At 38.4% G+C, this 15,057-nt stretch overlaps 1 protein-coding gene across 8 annotated transcripts in view; it reads left to right on the forward strand.

The window, feature by feature from the left end:
• Positions 1-2,499: 2,499 nt before the first annotated feature.
• ACTN2 (actinin alpha 2) overlaps positions 2,500-15,057 on the forward strand; it is a 70,166-nt gene continuing 57,608 nt past the window's right edge. For 6 of the 8 annotated variants that reach the window (XM_068155097.1, XM_068155050.1, XM_068155036.1 and 3 more), the window contains exon 1: positions 2,500-2,919. In XM_068155097.1, coding sequence (XP_068011198.1) covers positions 2,785-2,919 — 135 coding nt within the window. In that variant the 5' untranslated portion in view covers positions 2,500-2,784. The remainder of the gene's footprint in view (positions 2,920-15,057) is intronic. The other 2 variants (XM_068155078.1, XM_068155070.1) reach the window with 1 other exon arrangement.

Below are 15,057 nucleotides of genomic sequence, written 5' to 3' on the forward strand. Positions count from 1 at the left end.
TACCCTTTGTAAGTTGGAACTGTGGCAAGAAACAAAGTGAATTCTCTGCTCTTGTGCAGAAAGTTCTGGCCTTCTTGGTGCTCTCCTGCATGGAAAAATGGTAGCTTGTTGCCACAGTGTTCTCTTGAGACAAAGGTATTCGTCTGGGTAAGCCCTTACTAGCATTTATGTTAGCATGAACGACAACTGCACACCTTTAGCCAAATAAAAGATAAAAGTAGTTGAAAAATTGGCTCTGCTCTCCATTTCTGATCTTCTTGTTCCACCTTGTTTTTTCTAATATGTGTGGCAATCATGAGTATTCTTTTTGTCCTATCACATTGTAAGCAATCTGTGTCATTTCAACCTCAAATATATCTGGATTGCTCTCAAGCAGCTGTAATGTCAGCTTAAAATTCTGTATCTAAATTTTTCGCTGTTTCTTCCTCTTCTTGGGACTTCTGCCCTTTCCTGCTCAGTTTTCTTATTTCTGTTTTGATTTGATTTTTTTTTTTCTTAGACATGTAGTTAGTAGATACATGATTCTGCCAGCTTTTGTGGGGATAGTCCTAACCTACCTCAGATGTGGGAGTAAGCTAGGCACAGTTTTCTTCTTCTTTAGGTGAACTGGAAGAAAGACAGCTACCTTTCTGCTTCAAATTTGACATCAGAGTTCCATTTTGACTCTCTTTCAACTATGGACCTCCATTTATATGCTTCTTGTTACCATCCAGACAGTTAGTTTATAAAATTAAAGTAGTAAACAAAATATCAGATAGTCCTTTTAAAGCTCCATCTATAAATATCTCCCCTGCCTACTCATGCTATCTGATTAAGGGGCAGTAAGCAGTTATTTAGAACCTAAAACAGGTCAGATTTAGCTTCCTGTTTCATAGGAAGTTTTCTGTTTCTACCTGCTTTTCCTCTAGAAACTTACCCCATGATGTGTATAGAGAATAAGAAGAGATGGTTTTACTGAATTCAAAGGCTTTGATAGTCATTTAGGTGACTGAAATTGGACACCTATCACAAACCACTGATGACCACTCAGTTGTAAAAATTACATCAGCACATCCATTATGTGTCCATACATGAAGTATTTTTGTAATTGTTATTTGTTACTGTTTGTGAGTATCCCAAGAGAATGTTCATCTGTACATGAACAAAAAAGTCTAGGTAGAGTGTTCATCAATGTTTGCTTCATTCACTTGGCAATGTTTGCATTCACTTGGCAATTTTTTCATTGAGCAGGTGAAAAATACATGGTTCTGACTTTGCTGCTTAGATTTGCAATTTTTTTTTAGACTGTTTATCTTACAATTTGGACATCAGTCTTTGAAAGTTCAGCTTGCTTTGACTGCATGGAACATGTTGCGGTGCTCTTCTGAATTCCAATTTGTAGCCCTAGCAATTCACTTAGGAAGTTGTTTTGAGCTGATGGGTAGGTAGGGGCTCTGCATGTATGTGGGTTCTTAAGAACTGCTTAGACTGACAAGGATAGAAGGCAACTTCTCAGGAAGCAGAGCTTTAGTTAGCTGTACAAAGTGGAGGACAGGTGCTGTCTAGCTGTTAATTATCCTCATTATTCATTCACTGTGGCTTAGAGGCCTTTACTGAGCGTAGTTCTGCCTCACATCTGACTTTGTCTCTAATGGCTTCCAAACGCTCAGCCTGGTGAGCGGTTTCTTTTTCAAGTAAGGTTTGAATTCTATCCAGCATGGGCACTGCTAGATAGGATAACCTTGACTGATGATAGGTGCAGGCATTAATGACATGCCACATAAAGAACATAGTAAACTTGCCAGTTCCCAAAAGAAACGTTGTTGCCGGGGCAACTGAAATGAGATGACGCTGAACATGCCTGCCCGGATGCTTGATCTTGGTGCCATCTTTTCAGATTTATGCTGTGGAAAGCATGGGAAAATGGTTCGTGTCACACATTTATAAAGGTACTGGTTCTGGAGACCTTTGTATGCACTTCTTGGTGCCTGCTTTTGGGATGTACTGAATGTGTTCCATGGATCAAAAAGATACATGTTGCTTTTTCAAAGCTGTGCTTCTATGTTTTTTGCTTTAATTCAGGATCTGGTCTCCACTGGAAGTTGTTTCTTCTCTTGGTTGCCCTAGTCTGTGATGGCTCTTGTTACCCCCAGCCTGAAAAAGACAGCGCATAGTGACTCAAGGGTTCGCACACACTTCAGACTAATGATAAACGATGTCAAACTGTGTTAGCCAGTCGTAGTCGGGCCGTGAGAAGTGGAATTACATGTCAGGAGCAACAAAAATTAAAATAACATCTGTCATACTGGAAGGGCAGCGCCAAACACAGCCGCAGGTAGCAGACCTCGGCCGAAGCGCTGGGAGGAGCTGAGCCCCCCCGGCCCGCACAGACTTAGGACAGCGGGGCGGGCCGGCGCTCGGCGCGGCCGAGGGCTCCTAGCCGCCAGTGGCCGCCGCCGGCAGCGGCATCGCCACGCCCCACGTGACAGCGCAGCGGGGATAATAAGCAGCAGCAGCGAGCCGCGCCGCTCCTCCGCACGGTCAGCCGCAGGGACCCGCAGCAGCAGCAGGAAGACAGGGAAGGAGACAGAAGGCACGAAGGTCAACACAGGTCGGCATCTATCTGGCAGCTTCAGCCTCTGCTCTCAACAAGACTCACCAATATCCACTCCCTCTCACCTTGGATAAGGGAAAGAAGAAAACAAAAGACACTGCTCGCTACAAGCCATCAGCAAGTGAACTAAATTTAAAATTACATATATATAAAGTAGAAGGCACAGCAGCTGAAGCTGATTTCCGGGTATCATGAATAGCATGAACCAGATAGATACAAACATGCAGTACACCTACAACTATGAAGAAGATGAGTACATGACCCAAGAAGAAGAATGGGACAGGGACCTGCTCCTGGATCCAGCTTGGGAGAAACAGCAAAGGAAGGTCTGAAAATAAAGTAACATGTGTCTGTATTTGTGCTTCTGTGTGGAATTCCATGCTGCATCTGGAATTGCCAGAGCTGTGCAGTGTGCAGTAAAGGGCTCTGATTTTGTAAGAGAATGCATTTTACACCATATAAAGCATGTATACAATATATATTAGCTATGCTATGTTTTGAGGTTAAAGCATTCACTTTTTTGATCCTTAAGTGAAACAAATGTAAGATGATACTAATTTATGAGACTCAGGAGTTTCTTCTTATATTGCACTAGAAGTACTATGTCAGTACCTCTAGGTTTATATCTTAATGTTTTCATAACTTTTAACTTCAGTTCCTGGATCTTCCTTTCAGAGTCTGAATTGATGTGTGTTCCAGACTGCTCTTTAAGAACAGTAAACTGCAATTACAAATAGATCAATGAGATGGTTCAAAATTGCTGTGCAAAAAAACCCTGTATTATTTCTGAGAGCAGTCCAAGAAATTGCTTTTGAAATTATGATCTTGAGAGTCAACTCTTACTAAAATTTACTTTTGATGCTGACTGAATGATCTGACAAGGAAAATATTGCCTAGAAATATATCCAGGATAGATATGGTTCCCATATGCCAATTTACTGTCTAGGGGAAAAAATGGGTCTGTAAGCTCCTTGTAATACACCACTGTAGAGGAAATGCTTCTTGCCTTTTAGGTGTAATAAGACTATTATGTCAGCAAGTACTGGCTATGCTCTTTTTATGAACATAGGCAGAGATTATAATCCCATCAGCAGTTTTGTCAGTAGTTTGGTGCTTTAGTAGTGTTTGCAGTATCTAATTTCAGAACACAAGAGTTTTAAACAGCATATGGAAAAGAGAGAGATAAAGTATTGTAAAGGATTTTTTACTTCCCAATGTAAAAGGTGATGTTGAAGTCACAGCTGACAGATCTGGGATTAAAAGGTTATCTGATGGTTACGAGAATAAAAAAGGAAAAAAAGGAGGTGGGGGGAGGTGGAGAGAGAAATGGTACTCCAGATAATAAGGCTGAATATGCTCCTTTGCAGTAGTGAGCAGCTCATTTCTAAAACTTCAGTAGAAGCTGCAAATTTGTGTCTGATGATAGAGTCTGTCCAACTGTTACAGTCACAGTTTCTATTAAAGCTATGCTATAAAAGCTTTAAAAGCAAGAGCTGTTGGAGTTGTTAGTGCTGTGGGTTTGCCTTTTCATTGAAATCAGTAGAATCAGTATTTTCCTCTCAGTTTCCACTTGTAGTCTTCCTCCTGTGAGTTTTAGCTGGTTTTATTAATTTTCCTACTATCACACATGCTTGGATCCTGCTGCACAAGTTTAGTGGAAGAAGTGCTAGCCTAGGTTGAAATTTACTTTTCTTGATCTACCAGCTACTGCAACCCCTAACCCATTATTAAATTGTAGTCATCAACGCTGATACATCCTTGGACACTGTTTAGACAGTGAACTGTTCATTCATGTTTTATAATGAAAATGGAAATTAGTGCTTAAATACTTGAGTTGAAGCTTCCTAACCATTAACAGGTCACGGGTACATACTGATTATGATTCAATTGTCCAGCATTTCAAAATAGAGAAATAATGGACAGGTTACCGGATAGCACTCTACTGCAGTTTTCCTACAATGCAGATAAGTGATAAAAAATAAAGAGAATTTAGATTCTGTAGGCTTATGCTTGTGAAAGTCTTGTCTTTCACAGAAGAGCAGAGTAGTTATTATAAGACATCTTAGCAAATTTTTTGTTTTCATTCCGCCAAACAGATAGTGCTTCAGCAGAAAGCTAGGTTTCCATGTCAGTAAATTATAGCAGACTCTGCTTTACTTACATAAAGTAGAGAGAGTGGCTGTTTTGTATCACCAGTTCCAAAGGATACATTTTAATGTTAAAGTGATAGCACATTTAAATAAAATTTAGGAGAGGGAATCCTCATTCCCTCACTTGGAAAAGAGCCTGGATTTATTGTTACAATGAAAAATATGTGCTCTCATGATAAAGGGCCTGATAAGCTTTAGAAAATGTAAAGGTGTCTATCTTTTTGTAATTGGTGCTAAGACAGTTGCAGAAAGGCTTGATTTCCTTTTTTATTAGGAGAAGGTTGCAGATACACAGGTACAGATCTTTGTTCTAACTGATAGTATAATGCTGAAAAATTATCCCAGTGGAGTTGTGGCAGTTGGCAGCATTTATTTTCTATTAGACAGTCTTGGAACAACCCAAAAATAAATGCTATTGTTTCTATTGTGGGCTGCCCTCTCCAGACTTGCCATTTCAGTGATATGCCTGGTATGAAATCTGTCAACAGATGCTGGTAACACATGATGACATCCATAGGATTACAATGGACATGACGCCTAATTATAACCATGGTTCATAGAGTATTATGGTCTGCTGTAATCCAGCTTTCTTGGTGGTTGCAGATGTCAGAATAAATATGAAGTACATTGTAGGAAAGGAAGCTGAGCTGCAGCTTAGTTCTGTCTCTCTGCATGTGAAAGTCAATGTAAGTGCTTTAGTTAGCCTGTTTCAAGTCAAAAATGCAACAGTTTGCTATTTGCTGCATTAGACAGTATTGGTGAAAACCAGGATCACATGGTTGGAAATTTCAGGCAGCAACTTTGAAGAACGACAAAGTAACAGCCGTCTTCAGTAGGAACTAATTGAACGCATAAGGGGGAACCATGAGATTGGAAACTTCTGAAATCTGCTCCTTGACCTGTTACACTTCCACTGCCCTTGTGTACTTGAACTGCAGTTGAAAAATCTATGAAAGCGGCCCCTTGACTCTTCAGTACTATATGGGAAAAAAAATAAAAAATAATATTGGAAATCAAAAAGTCTGGCCACAGAGAGTGGTATTCTCTTCTGCACTCTGCTTTGTAACCTTAAGTGAGCTCAGCTCACCTTGGACCTTGATCTTTCTACTGGTAAAGAGAGGGCAGCAGTGATATTTGTAACAATTGATAAAAGTACTTGGTTCTGTGGTATTTCAATCTAGTGATTAGCTGTCTTTCAGTCCCTACCCTGTTGGACTGGATTGGAAGCAGGAATCATACTAACACACAGTGAAATGTCTAAACCCTGAATTTTCTTCTCTCCAAAATAAATCTATTTCGTATGATAAAAAAAAAAATCAACAAACTCTCCAAACTTCTTAGTTTTCCCTAGCCTGTATCTCAATATAACTAAAAGGAACATATGAAAATGCAGTGTGTCTTGGCTTAGGAAACCAAGTACATCAAAGATACACAAATTGCCAACACTAGTTACAGAGATGTGTGTTCAGTGGTCCTCTTTCTTAATTCTAAGTTCTGCTATCAATACTGTATTACAGGTATTTTAAAACATTGACATGGAATGTGGTTTGTTTTTCAAGGAATTCTTAAGCCTTCAGGATAACATTCTGAAGGCTGTCAAACAGGTGTAATGTCTTCTTCAGGACAGTTGTAGAGCACTAAACTGGCTCCACTTACGTCATTTGTGTTTTCTCCAGTCATTCAGAAGTGTCTTGCACATACAAGGAAAGAACTGGAAACATACTTCTTACCTTACTGATAGATGAATGATCTTGCTGTGTCTTGCTATATGGTTCTAATAACACCACTTTGTTAATGCAGAAGGGTTTTATTCTAGGTGTTAATACAATATCTGCCCATTTTGGTTTGATACTTTTTTTTTTTTTTTTACACTACTAAAGAATACAAAAGGAGACTTAGAATTTTTATGTACCTTGATACTGCACTCTTTGTGAATGCAGATGTTCTTGATGACTCTGAACACCATATTGTATGAGTAAGGACTTTGGGAAAGGTTCTTTAGGAAAGAATCTGTGTCTTTACAATCTTCATCAAGACATTCCAGACTACATTTTCAGTGTGATCTGTAAGGATTTATCTGCATGACCTCCTTTAGCTGATAATACAAGCTTCTGTTGTCCTTGTAAGTAAACAAATAATATTTTTTAAAAGCATTCAAAAGGCACATGCATGGCAAAATACTTGGAAGAGAGGACCAGGACTCTGAATTATGGACAAGATCCTTCTTTTTCTGGTGTTGCTCCAACTTCATTAAGTTCAGCAGGTTTGAGAGGTTCATTGCAGCCTGAAAGAGAAACTGACCTTCTGTTGAGTCTGACCTCAGTGTCTATAAATAGAGTTACAGTCAGTGTCCCAGATTCACTGTGGAGTTTGTATGGTATTCTGTAGAGGGAATCTAAACAGATTTCTTACAGAAAAAGATTCATGTAAGAAGCCTACTGGTGAATGAGAAGACAGGTGAAGTAGTGGAAGGAAACAGCTTCATTCTTCAACCAGGAAGAGAAGGAGAGAAACACCTAAGAGTGAATTAATGATTCAATAAGAAATTTAAGGTAGAAAAGCATTGATGGAAGTGGCTAGATGCCACCAGCAAAATTCAGTACTGTAGAACCATTCCTCATAGATTTACAGGCTCTGGATTTAAACCATTATTATAGAGAATATATCAATATCTACAGTTTATATAGGGAATTTCATCCTATTTTTTTGCTTTTTATACTGATAGAATCTGGAAATGATAAAAGTTTTGGTGTGGGTTTTAGCAGGGCCGATTTTTTTTTTTTTTTTCTTTGTTTGTGGTATTCTTTGGTTTGGTTTGGTTTGGTTTGGTGGTGGTGTTTGTTTTGTTTGTTTCTTTGTTAGTTTTTAGGATTTTATAGACCATGCAAAATTCTTTCCTTGGGGTTAAGTTCCCATAGCATGCAATGAAACCAGCTATCTCTCGAGGATTTTTAATGTTGTGACATATTTTACCCACGTAGAATTCCACTGGGATTGTTGAGAAGGCACAGAGATTCCCCTCTGCAAGTGAGCAACATGAACAGGATCTGGATGAGAACCAGCACTGAATGTAGGAGGTGTGAGGGAGGCAAAAGGTACACGCCTTTCTAAGAGTGTATCAGCCTTCTCATTACTTATTCCTAGTACTTAACCTGTTAACAACAGCATATTTCTTAAATAGATGGAGGTCCTTGGTTGAGTAGCTAATTTCAGGAAGGAATTTAATTTGTTAGGAGAAAAATCCTCCAGAGATGAAAGCAGAATTATAGAGAGAAAATCATGTGCTCTGCTGAGTCCTACACTGCAATTTTCTGCTTCCCTTTCATGTACAGAATTAGGATGACATAGGTGTCTTGGGATATTATTTTGTTGTTGTTGTTAAAATGCAGATTTTAAAAATTATTATTAACAGTTAGAAAAGCAAAACATCTTTCTTTTTTTCCCCCTTTTTTTGTACTATTCATCCAGTATTGTGGCTGTAGAAGAGAGTTCTGCAAAAGAATGTCTTGTCAAATGACATATGCCGCTGTAGGTGGCCTTACGATAACATGAGGTTTCAGCATGCGGCCAAATGCTTCTCCTTCAGGTGCAACAAGAATTTTCAAACAGTAGATGCCAAATCCTCAAGTATTGAGAACACACACTCAAAACATTTCTTATTTATTTAAATCCAGGGATGTTCTGTGAGTGAACTTCTCAGTGGTAGATTGCTTCGTCTAGGGTCTGATACAGAATGTGGTAGTCAATGGATAGACTTCCTTTTTTCCTGCCAGAGCATGTCTTGATATTTCAGCATATACTATAACTGTCCTAAATATACTAGAGACTGATGCAACAGAAAGACATGGAGTTGCAGTTTCTGTCATCCTGTAAAGCGCTCACATGAGGATAGAGGGACTCTGTACAGAAATATGGGATGCGTTTATGGCTTGTTCTGTATGGTTGGCCTCTTAGAGATTACTGCTTTTTAAAATAGAACATGTTAAATTCCTCTTGCTGATGCTACTTGCATGGAATGGTGCTTGAGAGGAGTATGCTGAAAGGGTAGTGGAGCACTCATGTTCTGTCTTGGAACCTCTCAATAAGGCATGTGGCTAAAGACCCTGTGGTGGTGGTGTATGAAGGAAAATTCAAATAAAGCTGTTCTGAAATTCACTTAACTTGAAAGTTTATGGAGGTAGATTTTTCAAATACTATGTGCAGGAAAGGAATAAATTACTCAATATTATATCTTCTAATTAAACAGCCCTCTCAATGTTGACCTGTTGCAGGCTCTGAAGTGACCTTATTGCTCTATACAACTACCTTAAGGGAGTCTGTAGGCAGGGAGAGGTTGGTCTCTTTTCCCAGGCAACCAGCACTAGAACAAGAGGACACAGTCTCAGGCTGCACCAGGGGAGGTGTAGGCTGGATGTTAGCAAGAAGTTCTACACAGAGAGAGTGATTGTCCATTGGAATGGGCTGCCAGGGGAGGTGGTGGAGTCACCATCATTGGAGATGTTCAGGAGGAGACTTGATAGGGTGCTTGGTTGCATGGTTTAGTTGATTAGGTGGTGTTGGATTGGTTGATGGGTTGGACACGATGATCTTGAAGGTCTCTTCCAACCTGGTCTGGTCTGGTCTGGTCTGGTCTATTCTATTCTATTCTATTCTATTCTATTCTATTCCCAGTATTCCTGAATTGATAATTTCTACAGTCTCAGTTCAGTTGTTAATTGCCACTCACTCTCAAATACCTGCCAGAAACAGAAATTTATGCATATGAAAAGAAATTATATGAAAGATTTTATAATGGGAAGCAAAGGCTACCTCCTGCTTACACTCACAGATACATACACAGCCTCCCCTGAAATTTGTATAGTAAAATGCCTGCAGATACACTGATCCAATTAGTTAGACAATAAGGATTGGAAGAAAGTATGGATCTAAGTGGGTTTCCATAAGCTCCAACCAAGGTGCTTAAGAGCTAGAGAAAAGCTGTGTGTTAAGAACTGGAATTTGCTATAATCCCTTTGGGGTGGGGGGTCTGCATCTTGCCATGGATGTGTGTTTGGGTTACTGGAGAGCTAACAAGACAGACATGGGAGGTGTTTGCTTGGAAGAACACTCAGGATTTTCAGCCCTGAGACTGCAGTAAATATGGAATTCAAGGTCATACAATTTATAGCCCTGTGCAAGCAAAATCAGGACTCAGCTATATTCTGTAAAGCAATGAATACCAGTAAGAAAATACCACGATTAGATCACCAGTTTCCAAATGAAATTAAGACAGCTTTGCAAGCTAAATTTGACTTTTTTTTTTGCCAGTGGTATAATATAATTAAGAATCTTCCACCAAAACCTTTCCACCATCTTGCAAGTAAGAGAAAAGAGGTTTCAGCATTATAATTGGATACCAAATACCTAACATAAATTTACTCATTGTTACATATATTCTGATCCATTTAATGATACATAGTTTTGGTAATAATTTCTGTATTGCACTGTACAGTTCTAATGAATTAATTCCAGCGAGGCCAAGTGTTAGGATTTTCTTTAGTTGTGAATGGTGGATACTATACAGATATTGGTTGCATTGTAGAAGTTTTACTTCAGAGCCTGCTTACAGAGAATCCAGAATGGAGGTGAACATGATGCAGGAAGAAGCATGTCAGTGAAACAGAAGTAGGAAGAAATTTGTTCTGCTTAATTGTGTTCCAACCCAAAAGACACTCTTCTTGGATGTTATTTTATATCCTTTCAAGCAAACAAATATAAAAGTGCTTACACAGTTGGCAAAGTTGAATTGTCTTGGATGGCTTTATTAACAAGCATAATTTTTATGAGCCCTAATTGTCAGGATAAAGAATGTGTAACTGATGTGGTATTCCTCTACTGTCACTACTGAAAAGTTGTTGACTCTGTCTTTTATGGCTGTTCATTCTTTATTCTCAGTTGATACCAGAAGGGGAGTTTATTCACCTTGAGCACTCCCTTTTCTCTTAAATGAAATTCCATTCCTAATAGTTTGGGGTGATTTTCAAATTTTCAGTCTTTGAAGAACATAATTTTATCAAATGCTGTGATAAGGGGTGTGGCATTTGTTTTTCAAATATCACTTGATTTGTTGGTTTTAAATATACCTCAGTGTTGAGAGACTTGATGCATAAATCTGATCATAACTATACAGGTGCTATATAATGCTCTTTTCCTACCTGATAAAATGGGGCATGTATTTAAAGATAGAATTTACTTTTTTCCACATAATTTAACCAGAAAACGCAACATTATGATCACCCTTTGTGACTCCTTCTGTACATATTCTGCAGTAGCTTTCCCTGCTGGCAGTACAAGTAACTCATCCATACAGATCAAGATAGCATCGTCCTAGTAATCCTCAAACTACTGGTGTGAAAGGATTACAGGGCAGGTATTACTGCTCTGCAGGAACAGGGCATCTGCAGAGACAGAAGTAGAAGACTTTGATATGCAATGCTCTTCTTTTAGGAAAGTGCCCCACTTAACACAGTACCTTGTAGAAACACAATTTTGTAGAAGGCCTGTCTGGAAGGAAGCAGAGCTGACAGTTGGCTAATGTTTAGTTAGTTTCTATATTTGGGCTTTAAATTTGCACATATTCACACAGGTGAGAAAATCACTCCTGAATGTATGTCCTAAGTGCAAGAATGGGCACTGCTGCCCTTACCTCTGGTTCAATTTCTCCCAGTTTTTGAGTTATGAGGATCTACCACTTTGTCCATGTCTTCATCTCCAAAATAGTGGTTGAAATACGTATATACTGGCTTTACAGATGAAAGTACTAAGTGTTGACTGTGCTTGGTATGTGTGAGATTTTCCATTTACTTCAAACGCATCCTCCCAGCAGCTCTTAACTGTCAGAATCCCTTCAGCTTGAAATCCAGTGCTTGTTCTTATTTCTCTTCAAAAATCTGTAAGCAGAATCAGTCCAGCCATCCACTACTGATAACTGAGAGAACCTCATTTGAAGCAGATGGATTTCACTCTGAACTACCCGTTAGAAAAGCCTTGTTCACCCCCACTTACCATAGCAGGAGTCTGCAGAAAATGACCACCACCCTAGTCTAAATTAGAATCTGTGTATATTCCTTAAACATCTAAGGAAATGCTCGTATTTTTAATAGGTGTTGAATACCCAGGCATTTCCACTGACGTCAGAAGGAACTTCTATTTTGCAGCTCTGAAAATCAGCCTGCTATTTTGGCACTCACAGAAAGGCTTAGCCATCTAGCATTAAGTGATACTTTTTTTTAAACTCCGTTTTATGTTTAATCTTGGCACCTGTGTGACTTTTCACTGCTGCAAGACTTAAGACAGTGAACTCTTCAGTATGAAGAAAATTGGTACTCAGCTGCACTAAATACAAATAAAAAAATGTACATAAATGATTGTGTAGCTCTGGGGTATTATTTCATGTAAAGGAGTTTTCTTAGGCTATGGAAATTTCTATAGTCCAAGTTCATTGTCAGCTGTATGCTGGAGTGTAGTTCCACCACGTTTTCTTTGGCAAAGCAGCTGACCAGCTTTGCATCTCATGCATAGATTTTTCATTTGCTGGTGCAATGGTCTTTTGCTATATACCAGATAATTGCAAAAATCTGAAGCACCCCTCCCTGTTCTTTCCACTACTTAATCCCAAATAAGCCCCACAAGCAGCTGTATTAGTGCATATTTTGTATAAAACACTTGTCATCCATCTTGCATTAATATTAAAAGTCAAACAAAAGACCATACATGAGGCTGAAGTTTGCCTGATTTCCTTCTTTTCTATAACCTTAATTTCTGTGACCAAACACAGGTCCCAGCATGACTCCTGTTAACAACAGATATACTGTAAACAAAGAACTAGGTGTTTATCTGACAAACAGTTTGCTTATCACAAACACCGTACTGGAACCACTGGTGTTTATGCTTTCAGCCCTTACAGCCATCATTGTTTGTTATTTACTCATCTGCTCTATGCTAAGTGCTTGACAACAGATAACTTAGCTAAATTTAATATTTGTATAGCATTGGGCCATCCAAAGAACCTAAGTAATGTTTGGCTTTTTTTCCCCACTTTTTTAGAAAAACTCAGTAATTTAGGAACCTAAGCCTCACTAAAAATTATTTAGGAACTCCAGAACTTTTCTGAAAGTCTGCTGTCTTACAGAATATTTCAAACGTTCTAGAAAATGTTACCCTACAGCCAGTGCCTCATAAAAAAAAAAATAAATGAGAGCTTAAAAAATTTAACCTAATATGTTTCATTAGTGCCTTTAACAGCAGAAGTTACCAAATTATTTAAACACTAGATTCTGAAACCAAACACCATATAAAAATTGAATTATTATTTTTTTAATTGTCAGTTACAATAGTAATAAAATTAACATGGACAAATTACATGTCTTATGTACTGTAAATGTACTGTAAAATATTGTACTGAGTAGCCTGGCATATATGCCACAGAGGAGCTCTTTGTTGCATAGCTGAAAATTAATACATGAGGTTTTCATTCTTTTGTAAGAATGTTAACGTTAGTTTAGATTACAAGTGAGACTAGATTTGGTGATCTTCACATGAGCTACTTAACAAAGACATTTTCTGTGTGAATGTCTTGGAGTCTGACTATTGAGAATGCTTTTCCTGTCATTTATTGGTGTCGGGGACTAATGGATCTGTGTGCTGGTGTGTGTGGAATTGAAAAATCTTTGAAAATCTCTTTTAGCTTTATCTGTCAGAAGATAGGCTTTTCTAATTATGGAAGTGTTTTAAAGAATGTAGATACATAGGAATATACTTTTATCTCACACTCACTGACTGTATTGACCAATTTATCATGGATTTACTTACTCACCTGGCAATGTAGTACATAATTCCTGGATAAAGATAGCACTGTGAAGAAAATCAACAGAGAAAGCAAGGGAAAGACATTTTGAAATCCAGTCAACTAAATCCTGGATTAGCCTACTTTAATTAATCCTTCTATTCCCAGAGGGCATACCTTTAGTTCCTTCCATACTATAATGTCTGAATGTTTCTTTTATGCCATCCTAAACAGTATTTGGTTATTTAAATACATGTTTGCTGAAACAAAAATGTTAGCCAGCACTATCTGTGTTATCTGCGCTAGTTCAGGAGTTCTTGGGAAACCAGGAGGAGCACTGTAGGGTACAGGTGATGAAAAGAGGACCCCTGGGGGTCTTTCTGGAAAGGAGAATAGGAAAAACGATCTCTCCCTGAGAAGAAGGTTCATTTGGCACTGGTAAATTAGTGGTAATGTGTGTTCTTTGTTTAATAACTTGAGAGAAAGCCCCAGGCAGTATGAAAGGCACAGACTTCACCTGTAAAGTATGCCTGCATAGTTTTCCCTTGAAGAACAACTACAGTATTGGAGACTCTTTTCAGATTACCTATGCTTCATTTTTAACTTTGTGCAGGAAGAAGTAAATATAAGAGCAATTATTCTTTTATTCTGTAATAGGAAAAAAAGTGGCCATCTGCAAAAGAATACAGAGGCAGGGGAAAAAAACAGCAAAGTATCTGGTCTCAAACCTTTTACCTCTGCAGAAAGTTCTCTCTAAAGCTGTTGGCATTTTTACTGTGAATCATTTTCTGAAGATGCCTTCTAGTTTGTTGATACTCTTATGGAATAGAAATGCTGAACATGGAAGGTGATATTCCAGAATCGATGACTCCTGAGCCATTTCTATTGACCCTGTAACTGTTCAAGTTTTCATAGGATATATTGGTCCCATGACATACTAAATACTGTATTCTATCCTTGTGTGTCTTAGTTTTTCAGTAGTTAGGTGCAAAAAGTGTGCTGTATATATAGCTCTTTGTATAACTAGTGCTTACAGTGAGACATACCACTTTGCTCAGCAGTGATACAGAAAGCACTAGAATGCCAACAGCTCACTGTTTCATTAATTATATCTTCAAAAGTGTAATGAGTATTCTTTATTTTATTCAACCAAGATCTTTGTCTAAAACTGTAGAGAGTGAGAAAGACAGGGTGCTTGAAAGAGAGATGTTTAGGTGCATGCATCAGTACACTGAAGTTTCTAACAGAACCTGCATACACCACATTTTGCAAACTCTCTGCTTAGGTCCCAAGCGTCCTACCTGATTAGCTGAAGAAGGGCATCTTTTGGACAGCATTTTGGAGATATTTATTTGAATGTAAATACAAAAATCCCATCTTTATTGCATGGACGATAGAGTCCATTAAAGCCTATATAAAAATATCTACAACATTTCTTTGCTGCACTGAACTTTGTGCAGCGTAGTGGCAAATTTATTTTAATGCTCTGA

This window comes from Melanerpes formicivorus, unplaced genomic scaffold (genome assembly GCF_026170545.1).
Source record: "Melanerpes formicivorus ecotype bairdi unplaced genomic scaffold, bMelFor1.0.p_v2 SCAF_2, whole genome shotgun sequence".
In the NCBI taxonomy this organism is placed as follows: Eukaryota; Metazoa; Chordata; class Aves; order Piciformes; family Picidae; genus Melanerpes; species Melanerpes formicivorus.